This window comes from Stegostoma tigrinum, chromosome 17 (genome assembly GCF_030684315.1).
Source record: "Stegostoma tigrinum isolate sSteTig4 chromosome 17, sSteTig4.hap1, whole genome shotgun sequence".
NCBI lineage: Eukaryota > Metazoa > Chordata > Chondrichthyes > Orectolobiformes > Stegostomatidae > Stegostoma > Stegostoma tigrinum.
The window spans coordinates 2,187,363-2,199,759 of NC_081370.1; the positions used below are offsets into that span (position 1 = coordinate 2,187,363).

Sequence of the window (12,397 nt, forward strand, 5' to 3'; positions counted from 1 at the left end):
GAACTATGTGCCTGAACCCCTAAGTCTCTCTGTTTGACATCTCTACTCTGGGCCTTACCATCAACTGTATATGTCCTGCCCTTGTTCACCTCAGCAAAATGCAACACCTTTCATTTATCCAAATTAAACTGAATCTGGCACCCCTCAGCCCATTCACTGATAAAGATCCCTTTGTCATCTTATTTTGGTATCATCCACAAACATATTAACTATGCTTCTTAACTTCTTATCCATTTGTTTACGTGAATGATATACTAAAGTGGACCCAGTGCTGAACCCTGCAAACACCATCAGTCACAGCCCTCCAGTCTGAAATACAACCGTCTACCGCCACCTTCTGTCTTCAGTCATCAAGCCAATTTTGTTTCCTGTCCCTAACTTTACTAAACAGCCTATCTTGCAGAACCTAGTCAAAGGCTTTACTAAAGTCCATGTAAATAATGTCTACCATTCTGCCCTGTCCTTTTGGTCACATCCTCAAAAAAGCCTCAATCAAGTTTGTGAGGTATGATTCCCTATGCACAAAGCCACGCTAATTATCCCTCGCTCAGTCCTGTCTCTCCAAATGTGTGTAAATCCTATCTCTGAGAATCCCCTCCATCAACTGTCCTACCACTGATGTCAGACTCGCACCAGTCTACAGTTTGCAGGTTTCTCCTTACAGCTTTCCTTAAAGGTGCAATATTAATTACCCTATAGCCCTCTGGCACCTCAGCTGTGGCTATAGTTGATAGAAATACCACTGCTGGGACCCTGCAATTTCTTCCCTAGCTTCTCAAAGTCCTGCGATGTACTTGATCAGATCTCGGAGACTTATCCACCTGTATGTTTTTTTTAAAGACTGCCAGCACCTCCTATTCTATAATGTGGATTGTTTTCAAGACATCATTATTTACTTCCCCGAGTTCCCTATCCTCTGGCTTTCTCCATCGTAAATACTGACTCAAATATTTGTATTGTATCTCTCCCATGTTCTGTGGTTCCATCTCTACACAGCCTTATTGATCTTTTAAGGGGCCCTATTCTCTCCCTAATTGCTCTTGTTGCTCTTAATATACTTGTAGAATCTCTTTGGATTATCCTTAACCTTATCTGACAAGGCTATCTCATATCCCATTTATAGCCTCCTGATTTCCATTTTAAGAATGCCCCTTATATTAATTCACTTGATCCCAGTTGTTTATACTTGGCATATGCTTCATTCTTCTTCTTGACCAGACCCTCAGTGACTTTATTCATTGTTCGCTACTCCTACCAGCCTTAACGTTCACTCTAATGATAACATACTGCCTCTGAACTCAGTTCCCCACTTCTAATAGTCTCCCACTTATCAGTTGCCACTTTACCTGCAAGCAATTTACTTAAACCAATTTTTGAAAATTCCCGTCTTGTGCCATTTAGAATTGACCTCCAGCAAGATCTTTCACGTTTATACAAAGCCCTATCCTTTTACATAGCTATTTTAAAGTTTATAGAATTATGATCAGTGGTCCCAAAGTGCTCACCACCTAGCACTTCAGTCACTTACCCGAACTTATTTCCTACGAGATGGTCAGGTTTTGCTCCTTCTCTGTAGATATATCTACATTTTGAAGAAAATTTTGAACACATTTAACAAATTCTTCCCCATCCAAACCCTCAGCACTATGGCATTCCCATTCTATGTTTGCAAAGTTAAAATCCATTACTCTTTCAACACTGTTATTCTTACACATATCTGAGATCTCTCTACATATTTGCTCCTCAATTTCCCACTATTTGGGTGTCTATAGTAAATTTGTTCTTGTGGTGAAGGTATACCCATAGCACTGTTAATAGAATGTTCCAAGATTTTGACCCAGTGGCAATGAAGGGATTGTGACATATTTCAAAGATAGGATGAGGTAAACTTAGAGGTCATGGAGTTCTCTCATATTGCTTTTGTCTATTTGAGATACTAGTAGTCATGGTTTCTGAGTCAGTGTTGTAAAATCTTTGATCAGCTGCTGTGGTGCATCTTGGTTTAGATGACATACAAAACACTCAGTGGTGGGGAGATGGAAGATTTAAGATGGTGGATGGCACCTGAATGATGTTAAGTTTGTTGAGTGCTTTTGGAACCGTAGTTATCCAGCCAAGTGGCGAGTGCTTGCTCCATCACACTCCTGACTCATGCCTTGTATTTGGCAGAAGAGGTTTCAGGGAAACAGGTGAAGAATTCACAGACTCTGACCTGCTGTTGTTGAAATATTTACATGACTTGTTCAGTTTGCTTTCTGATCAGTGGTGACCCCCAATGTGCTGTTTGGCTATCCAAAGATAGTGTTGAAAGGGGAGGTTGAGATCTCTCTTATTGTAAATGGTCATTCACTGACATTTGTGTGGCATGAATGTTACTTGATCACTTAGAGCAAGTGTGAATGTGATTTAGATGTTGCTGTAAGTAGCATGGACTATATCATGAACTGAAGAGAAGCAAATGGAATTAGAAATGATGTTGCAATTCCAACTTCAGAAGAAAAGCCATTGCTGTAGGCTGCTGGGCCTTGGACAATATCTTAAGACACTCATGCAGTTGTGAGCTGATTCTTTTATGCTTACTGGAAATCAGAGGTTATTGTGCATTGTATGATACCAAGGCAGTAGAGAACAGAGAATGGTACAGGATGATTTGATAGGTATACTTAAAATCTCAAACAGGATAGCACAGAACAGCTGGAAACAATAAATTTCCTATATTTAATGACTGTAGATTGAGGAGAGATAGTTACAAGAATTAAGATAGTGAACAGTAGAAAGTTGTTACTATGTAGAATGCAGGACTGGAGGTTATGTCTGCAGCAATATCTATATAGGCATATGTTGTCAAAGTGCATCAACTTTGCATCTGGAATGATCAGTATCCATTTTGGAACAATTAACAGGAAAAGGAGCTCACCCCGTGAACATCCCTTTCATTAGTGACAAGAAAGGCTTGCAAGAATGAGCAAAAGATACAGCTGAAGTGTTTGCATCCATCTTCAGCCAGAAATGCTGAATGAATAATTCACCGCTGCTTACTCCTGTTGTTTTTCCTCCTTTTCCACCTCTTCACTGAAGCCAGGCTTGAGCAAATGACACAGATAATGGCATTATGCTAATGTCACTAGGCTGGTAATGCAGTGGCCGAGGCTAATTCTTTGTGGACGCTTATTTAAATCCCACATGGCAACTAGCTAACTTTGAATTCAATTAATAACTCTAAAATATAGTCAGTTCTGCTATAATGTGATACTGGCATTCCTGCACAACATGGTATTATAGAAAACTGTGCTGTTAGAAACAACGGGGCCTTTGGGTAAGTGGGGTTGGGGCAGACCACCAAAAACTATCACTCAAAAGCCTAACACACAGGATAGCACAGTTTGAATAAATATTTAATTCATATCTAATAACTAAATAAACGTAAATTTGACACCTTGCCTTGAAAAAATTGTCAAGATGACTTAATGGAGGAGGAGATTTTGAGGTTGCTCTGTTAATGCAGTGGCTAAGGGCCGTCGGCATCAACTGCAGGTGCAGTTGTGGTTGCAGGGTTAGAGCAAAAATAGTTAAGCCAGAAGTTGGATGACTGTAGTTCGTTGTCACTGTTTCTTGGGTGTTGGCCTGAAAAAGATATCCAGTTTTTGTTGTTTTGCTATTTTTCTTCTTTCATTAAAAGCTGTTCCTAGGTTGCTGAATAAGATCTTATTCCATGAATCGCTACCCTCCTTTTTCGTTTGATCGCATTGTCATTTAATCTTCTATCCACACACTTCGAAGTCACTCCATCTCCTCAAGTTCCTTCATCCATAACCTCTCAGATTTGCTAGGACTCGGACTTGATCCAGCAATATAGCTTGCTTTAATCTTTTCTGTATTGTGCCTAATGGTGTGCAAGGTAGACTCCTTTATTCCTGTTAGACAAACTATATTACATGTTCTCTCATTACATTCAAAACACTTTATAACATCTACCTTCTCTTCGAGTGTTATAATCTTCCTTTTATGCCCACCACCCGCAACTTTGTCACCAGGATGCTTCTTGCTAACATTCTTGTCACTTGGTCCTCACGTTTTAACTTCAATGCCTACAGCCTGTGAAAGAACAAACAAAAGAAAACACACAAGGTGGTTCTGGATGTCCCAGGCCAATCTTTGCTGCTCCACATCATTACTATAGGTGTTCATTGGGGAATCATCCTCAGCTGAACCAACTTCAGGTACCACTGCAAACTCTAAGTTTCATACGTGTTTTTATTCCTTAGGGACAGTGTCCTACAACTCCCTACTTTCCACAATGGGAATGTTATTCGGACAAGTGCAACAAAAGTTTTCAAAAGTTACCCACGTTTTTGTGGGTAACACGGCAGAATTTGTGGAAAAAACCCTTAAAATCACAGAGCACTGTACCTCTGTCAGAAAGCGCTTCACTTTGTGACAGAGTTTGCAGAATGATCACGTGATGCCAGTGCAGAGACTATTTCGGCACTAACGTTGCATATATTCAGGACAAAGTCCATGGAATGATCATGTGATGTTGATGCGTATTCCTCTGTGCGCCGAATTGTGTTATAGCCAACACAATGTTGCATTTTAGAAATAGCTTTCCCCGTTCGTCAGTTGCATTATAACCAATTCATGTTGCTAGAACACTCATTATAGCAGAACCAACAAATTTTGTCCCAGAAATGGTGACCATGCCAACCATCTTCAAATTATGGTTTTAAAAAACATCCATCTGGTTTATTAATATCCTTTTTAAAAGGAAACTTATGGCCAAACATGACATCAGACCCTCAGCAATGTGGGTGAATCTTATCTGCCCTCTGAAAGCCATTCAGTTCAAGGACAATTAGAGATGCATAACATTTGCTGCTCTTAACTTCAATGCCTACAGCCTGTGAAAGAACAAACAAAAGAAAACCCACAAGGTGGTTCTGGATGTCCAAGGCCAATCTTTGCTGCTCCACATCATTACTATAGGTGTTCATTAGGGAATCATCCTCAGCTGAACCAACTTCAGGTACCACTGCAAACTCTAAGTTTCATACGTGTTTTTATTCCTTAGGGACAGTGTCCTACAACTCCCTACTTTCCACAATGGGAATGTTATTCGGACAAGTGCAACAAAAGTTTTCAGGATCATCACTAATGTCCAAGAGACGCTAGGAGTGGATACTAAATACAGTATTATTATTTTCACCTGCATGCAAGGGAAGTTTTTTTTAAAATTATAACAGAACAGCTCCTTTGGCCAGTAGAGGACCTCCACCTAATTTGATTAACTTTGTGTAATTTCTTTCTAAGTCTGCTACTGCTTGCTCAAACATTACTGTGTAAATCAACTGAAAAGGACAAGCCTGGGCTGTAATTACCAGACAGCAATAATTACTATCGATCATAATTACAGTAAAGTATAAATAATTGAGTATGATGTTTTTACATTAAATCCAAAAGCTGTTCAGTGTTTCTTTTTAGTTCTTGTACCACATCAGCTTTGAGATTTTAGCAACAAATATTGACATCTTTAACATTCAACAGCCTGCTAGAAAGCATGTGTTTACTTTTGAGCAGCTTCTGTCTGTATTTTCTTCTTCCTTTTTTTTAAATCGCACTGCTTTAAACGATCTCTCTATCCAAGCTTCTAGTCATCTTGAAAATCGTTCTGGCATGTATCAAATTTTGTTTCGTTGCACTCCTATAAAGTCACTTAAGACAAGTTACTAAATTAAATGTGTTGTACGAAGGCACGTTGTTCTTCGAGTATCTGTCACTTCTAACATTTTTGTATATTTTGTGCCAGGGAGATTCAATGGAACTGGAAACATGGTGTTTGGAAATGAATGAAAAGTAAGTTTGCTCTATTTCAAATTAGTTTCACTTAAATAACTTCCACTTAAACCACAGAAAAGATAAGAGCAAGCTGTTTTACATGAAATATACTGAAGATCCATAATATCCTGGTTTCAGTCATGCAAGTTACTCACTTAAGGTGGATATCTGGTGCTTCCCACACTTAACTTTTAGAATCGGGCATTAAATGCCTAACCATTTGATTTTAAATATGTTACTACAAGTAGCAAAGGTAACAGAAACACATCCTCCGTGTTGGGTTGACATGTTATTTCAAAGTTTCCTTTTGTGTTTCTTCAGATGCGATAAAGAAATTAAGGTTTCCTACACTGTCTACAACAGACTGTCTTTGCTACTGAAGTCGCTTCTTGCAATCACAAGAGTGACACCTGCATATAAACTATCCAGAAAACAGGGACATGACTATGTGATCCTGTACAGGTAAAGAAAAAATCTCATTTGTAGTATGCTACGTCGTCCAATGTGCTCATAATTTTAGTATATTTAACTTTTTAAAAAAACAGGTATAGAAAGGCTTACTTTCTTCAAAGTACTTTCTACAGAGTTGGATGTCTCTGATAAAACTGGCATTTACTGCCTTTCCTGTCATCTGAAAGATTTGCTGGGCCATTTTATGAAAACAACTTAGCTAAGCAAACATTCTATGTCAAGCTCAGTAAGGGTAGTATGGTTCCTTTCTGAAACGACATCCAGAGCCTAGGACTAAAGTATAGTGGGAGCACAGAAAGAAGCCGTTGAGCCTACCCTGTCTGTGCCAGTTGAATAAACCAGCTGTTCCTCTACTCCCACTTTGTAACATCTGTATATTTGCAGTTTCTTTTAAATGAGCTGAGGATTCCGACCTCCAGACTGGGTACCAACTCCAGACACACACAATCCAATGAGTGAAAAAACTTTCCCTTATGCATTATGGGCTGAATGGCCTCCTCCTGCTTCTAGCTATTATCTAATCAACCTGCCCGGATACATTATTGCACACCGCTGGAACAGGTGGGACTTGAATCCAGGTCTCCTGGCTCAGAGGTAGGAACACTACCATTGCACGCCTTCTGCTTCCATTTCCAATCTTCAGTCAATTCAGAATGGGCTAGAGCGGCAAGGTTGCTCAGTGGTTAGCACTGCAGCCTCACAGTACCAGGGACCTGGGTTCGATTCCACCTCGGGCCACTGTCTGTGTGGAGTTTGCACATTCTCCCTGTGTCTGCATGGGTTTCCTCCGGGTGCTCCGGTTTCCTCCCACAGTCCAAAGATGTGCAGGTTAGGTAGATTGGCCATGCTAAATTGCCCGTAGTGTTCAGGGGTGTGTGGGTTGTAGAGGGATGGGTCTGGGTGTGTTGCTTCAAGGGGCTGTGTGGACTTGTTCGGCCGAAGGGCCTGTTTCCACACTGTAGGTAATCTAATCTAATCTTATTTAAAATTAGTAAATTTGTGGATGATAAGAAAATTGATGGTATAGTCGACAGTAAAGAAGGTTACCTAAGATTACAAAGGGATCTTGATCAATTAGGACACTGGGCTGAGGAGGAGCAGGTGGAGTTTAATTTGGATAAGTGCGAGGTATTGCACTTTGTTAAAACAAACAGGCAGGAGCTATACAGTTGATGGTATGGCCCTGGGTAATGCTGTCAAACAAAGAGACCTAGCGGTTTGGGTACATAGTTCTTTGAAAGTTGCATTGCTGGTTGATGGTGTTGAAGAAGGCGTTTAGCAGGTTTGCCATCATTGCTCAGACCATTGAGAATAGGATCTAGGAAGTCACTTTGAGGTTATGCAGGACATTGGTGAGGCCACGTTTGGAATACTGAGTTCAGTTCTGTCACCCTGCTACAGGAAGTAAAATATTACATTTGAGAGGGTTCGCAAAAGGTTTACAAGGAATTTGGAGGGTTTGAATTACAAGGAAGTTTGAATAGGCTGGGACTTCTTTCATTGGAGCATAGGAGGTTGAGAAGTGACCTTTATAGAGGTTTATTAAATCATGAGGGGCATAGATATGGTGATTAGCAAAGGTCTTTTCCTGAGGATGGGGGAATTCAAAATTAAAAGACATTTTTTTTACGTGAGAGGAGAAAGATTTAAAGGGGTTTGAGGGGCAACTTTTTCACACAGGGTGGTTCATTTGTGGAATGAACTGCCAGAGGAAGTGGTAGGTGCAGGTATAGTTACAACATTTGAAAGACATTTGGGAAGGTATATGCATATGAAAGGTTTAAAGGGGCATGCCTGAGGCAAGTAGGATTAGTTGAGTTTGGGAAACTTGGACAGCATGGATGAGTTGGACCAAAGAGTCTATTTGAGTGCTGAATTATATTATGTCCCCTCTAATCCTACCAATCACTTTAAATCTATTATTCCCAGTAATTGACTGCTGTGCCAGGAGAAACAGGTCTTCTACTTTAACGAAACCCTTCATTTATTTTGCACACCTCAATTAAATCAACAGTCAACCTCCTCTGTTCTGAGGAAAACATCTCACCTTTCTCATTCGAAGAGATTACAAGAGAGTTGCAGAGGGAGAGAGATCCTCTGAGGTTTTTCTTAAGAAGGGTCTAGGCCCGAAACATCAGCCTTCCAGTTCCTCTGATGCTGCTTGGCCTGCTGTGTTCATCCAGCTCTACACTTTATTGTGTCAGATTCTCCACCATCTGCAGTTCCTACTATCTCCTGAAACACCTTTCTGATTGTTCCTCGTAGTTGCAAAGTTGTCTCATAGCTGTGGAACCGTTTAAGTATTTACTACAATCCTACTGCTTCTTTCTCCCTTTTTTTCTGTAACACAACCTTTTTTCCCCAAATTTAACTTAAATCTTCTCAACTTCTCAAACTGCTGCAGTGAAATTTGAACTATTCTTCTGTGCTTGATCATTCTAGGCTTCTGATCACTGGTTAAATAACAGCCATTTTCCATCTGCACCTAAGTTTTTAATAATTTCTTTTTGATTCGTCCAAATACTGGGATAACACAATCCAGTTTTGGTCACAGTACTGAATTTTTTTTGTGACTTTTTCTCTCTTAAGTATAAATCTACATAAAATCTAATATGATTGGATACATTGGAAGACTTTCTAAACTGATTCAACCCAACACAAAAAATGAGACAGCTATCTTTTAACATTAAACTTACTGGAAACTATGTAAAATTGGTTTGGGCATTCTGTGAACCACGGCACTTTACAGGAGCTTAAGTCCACAGCAGACAATTACTTGGAATTTTCACCCTAAATTCAGAATTTTTGACAGCCCATGGGGATTGCTTGTTTTGAAATTAAATGGGAGAGGAAGTACTTTTCAAATATAAAGTCCCCTTCAAGACCAGATGCAAAAGCAATTTGAAGTATCACGACTCACTGGGGGACCATGCAGAACTCCCTCTGATTTTCTCACTGGTTGTGTGGTCTTCCAAAACACATGTGCACAGCAATTTCCAGAATAGGAAATCAGTGCTGCCATCTGCATGCCAACACTGCAGATGATTGGAGTAGCTGCAAGCACGACTAGATGAAACATCAATTACGCACTGGAAACCAGGCCCCACTATTCCAGGAGTTGTCATGAATGTTAAAAATTTTAAAATAAGTACGTAGAGATTCCCCAATTTACCTGATTTTCAGACCCCGATTGATTAAAAGCAAAGACTAGATTTCAGTAATTAACAAGAATGACTTTAACAAGTAATAAGACTACAGCTACAGATAAATAAGTTATAAGTTGTTGGCATGTAACACTGCTAATTAAAACTGTAATCTTGTCCCTTATGGACTACTTACACACAGTTTAGCATCAGTAGATGAAAAAATAATGCGGGAACCAAGGAGAGAACTGGCAATTTTGTAGTCTTTGACCATGACATCTGTTGCATTTATTCTTGCTGATCAGAAGATACCTTTTCTGTTTTCTTTTTATGAATGTTTCCATTAGTTTTCAAGCGGCATAGATTGGCTATTTCACTTATAAAACAGCCTCTGATTTTGCAATTAAAGTCACCGCTTTCAGCAACTGCTGAAAGAAAAATAAACTGTTTTCTTCAAGTTTAAGGTGGAATTTGACTGCATAGAAGAGCAAGACAGCTCCTGAGCTGGTAGAGATCTGATGACTTCTCTCTGCATCTAGCAGCCAGCTCCAAGATGTTCAGTTAATGAGCCAATCCCATAGTTGTTGGCAGGCAGAAGGCCCTTGACATCGATAACTAGCTAGTCATTAGTCCATAGACCAATCAAACTTCTGCTTGTATGCAAATGCTCCTGTAACCCACAGCAATACAAACCGATTTCTTGCTTTCAAACCATGCAACTACCCTTGAAAAACACTGATTTTAAAAGCAGTTGTTTATCATTTCGGTCAATTTTAAAAAGCACGAAAAGGAAGAAGGAAGAAACTAAAGTGACTTCGAAATCTGTAATTGCTTACAGAATTTGTGCAGAATGGTTCATGGAATATGACAGCCAGTGTTCAATGGATTTTAATAATGGCTTAAGAGCAGAAAAAGCAAAACATGATTGTTTACTTCTCAGACTGGAAGATCGTGAACAGTACTGCACTCAAAGGGTTGGTCTGTGACCACTGCTTTATTTTTTATTTTTGCTATGTATAAATGATTTAGTTATTGGAATACCAAATGCAATTTCAAAATTTCCCAGTGATGTCAAACTTGCAAAAGTGACAATTAATGAGAATGATAAGATTTGTCAGTAGTTTGACAGGCTAGCAGAATGGACAGATGGCATTTAAGTTAGAACAGAGATGATGCATTTTGGAAGATTGAATAGAAATAAGTAATTTAGACTTAATAACACCGTTTGAAATGGATGGCAGGAACATAGAGACCCCGGGTTACAAGAGCATTTATCATTGAAGGTAACAGAACATTTTGAGTGTTAAGCAAAACATACAGAGACACTGTATAAAATTTCATATCAGTTATGAAACCTGGATGATTTGTTAAGTGATATTTCTTTAAGTGGCCGAGTGAAGCCATCATCTGAGGGGGCCTTTCCATCATTGTTCTTGTAGACTGCTTTTACTGATTTGCAACAATAGACTGTTGTCTATTGGGACATTAAAGATTGTTTTTTTTTACAAAGTATTTCTTCCATCTTCTCAATTTTCATGATCATGACAACTTGTATTGTATTTAACCACTTTAAGTACTTATTTGTGTTGTTCTGTGTTCAAATTTCCAGGATTTATTTTGGAGAAGTACAACTGAATGGCCTGGGTGAAGGTGTGTTTCTCAAGTTTTGTATCAACCAATGGAGGGATTTTTAAAAACTTGTTCTGCTAGATTTTCCCATTTGTCTTAACTAAGAACTTGCAAATGGGAGTTGTTTTTCAGTTTGTTGCTGCAGTTCTCTGATATATCCGCTGTCCCACCTGGCATTTGGAGCCTACTAAATGCTATGTGTTCCGCAATTACTGTCTTTGGTAGAGTGTTTAATGTTGAAAATGGAATGAAGTGAGCATTAGTCTTACTTCAAAATATACTAAGCTGTAGTACACTAATGTCACAATAGGATTTGAATTCTCAATCTTGCTGGTATAATGCTATTACCCCTCAGCAACCTTATCCATTCAAAGAGAAGTTTTCAGTAATGGCCTTCTTTGTACATTTCAAAACAGACCAGGTAGATTTACAATTCCTTGCGGCACCCTACCATCTCCAATTTTGCTTAGCTGACAGAATGAGAACAGCCGTAATTGAGTCAAATAGAGCAGGATCCCTAAAGGTATGCACTTCTGGCTAGTAATACAAAAGCAACATTTGGCCGATGCTAGAAATGTGGAATAACAAAACAAAAGTGCTGCAAATGCTCAGCAAATTGGGTAAAATCTGCTGAGAAAAATAATTGTTTCAGGCCAATGACCTTTCATCACCCAGAAAATGTTGGCTGTAAGCAAGTACAAAATCAAGTGATGTTCATAAAACACAGTGCAAGATCTGTCATAGGTTGGTTGGCAAAACAGATTAAATGGCTAAAATGGTGACACTGCAGCACAGAGAAGGGACAAGTAAAAAGATGAGAAAAGGAATAGCTGAGGTGAGATGTGAGTAGCAAAATGCAAAACGTGATGGAAAGATCACGTAAACATTTGTGTCGTGCCACAAGTCTTGAGGTCACACTTAAATATATCCTTAAACGCTTCCATTACCCAGCTAGTGAAAATATTAAAATGCCTAAGTTTTGAAACACACAAAATGCTTTGAAATACAAAGGTCAACCATCCACGCAACACATCCCACCCAATTTATTCGTAATGTTTCAGACATAATTTGCTAATTGTGAGGTGCTGAAATGTCATAGTCATACAGCTGTACAGCTCATCCATGCCAACCGGACATCCTAATTAATCTCGTTCCTTTTGTCAGCAATTGGCCCATGTCCCTCTAAACTGTTCCTATTTTTGTAGCCATCCAATGCCTTTTAAATGTTGCAATTGTACCAGCCCTCATCACTCCTGGCAGCTCATTGCATACACGCACCACCCTCAGTGTGAAAAAGTTCCCCCTATGGTCCCTTTTAAATT

At 39.3% G+C, this 12,397-nt stretch overlaps 1 protein-coding gene across 7 annotated transcripts in view; it reads left to right on the forward strand.

The window, feature by feature from the left end:
- The window catches only part of atg13 (ATG13 autophagy related 13 homolog (S. cerevisiae)), an 89,407-nt gene that overhangs the window by 18,534 nt on the left and 58,476 nt on the right, over positions 1–12,397 (forward strand). For all 7 annotated transcript variants that reach the window (XM_048545410.2, XM_048545408.2, XM_048545411.2 and 4 more), the window contains exons 5-7: positions 5,804–5,850; positions 6,154–6,294; positions 11,056–11,096. In XM_048545410.2, the coding sequence (XP_048401367.1) occupies positions 5,804–5,850; positions 6,154–6,294; positions 11,056–11,096 (229 nt within the window). The remainder of the gene's footprint in view (positions 1–5,803; positions 5,851–6,153; positions 6,295–11,055; positions 11,097–12,397) is intronic.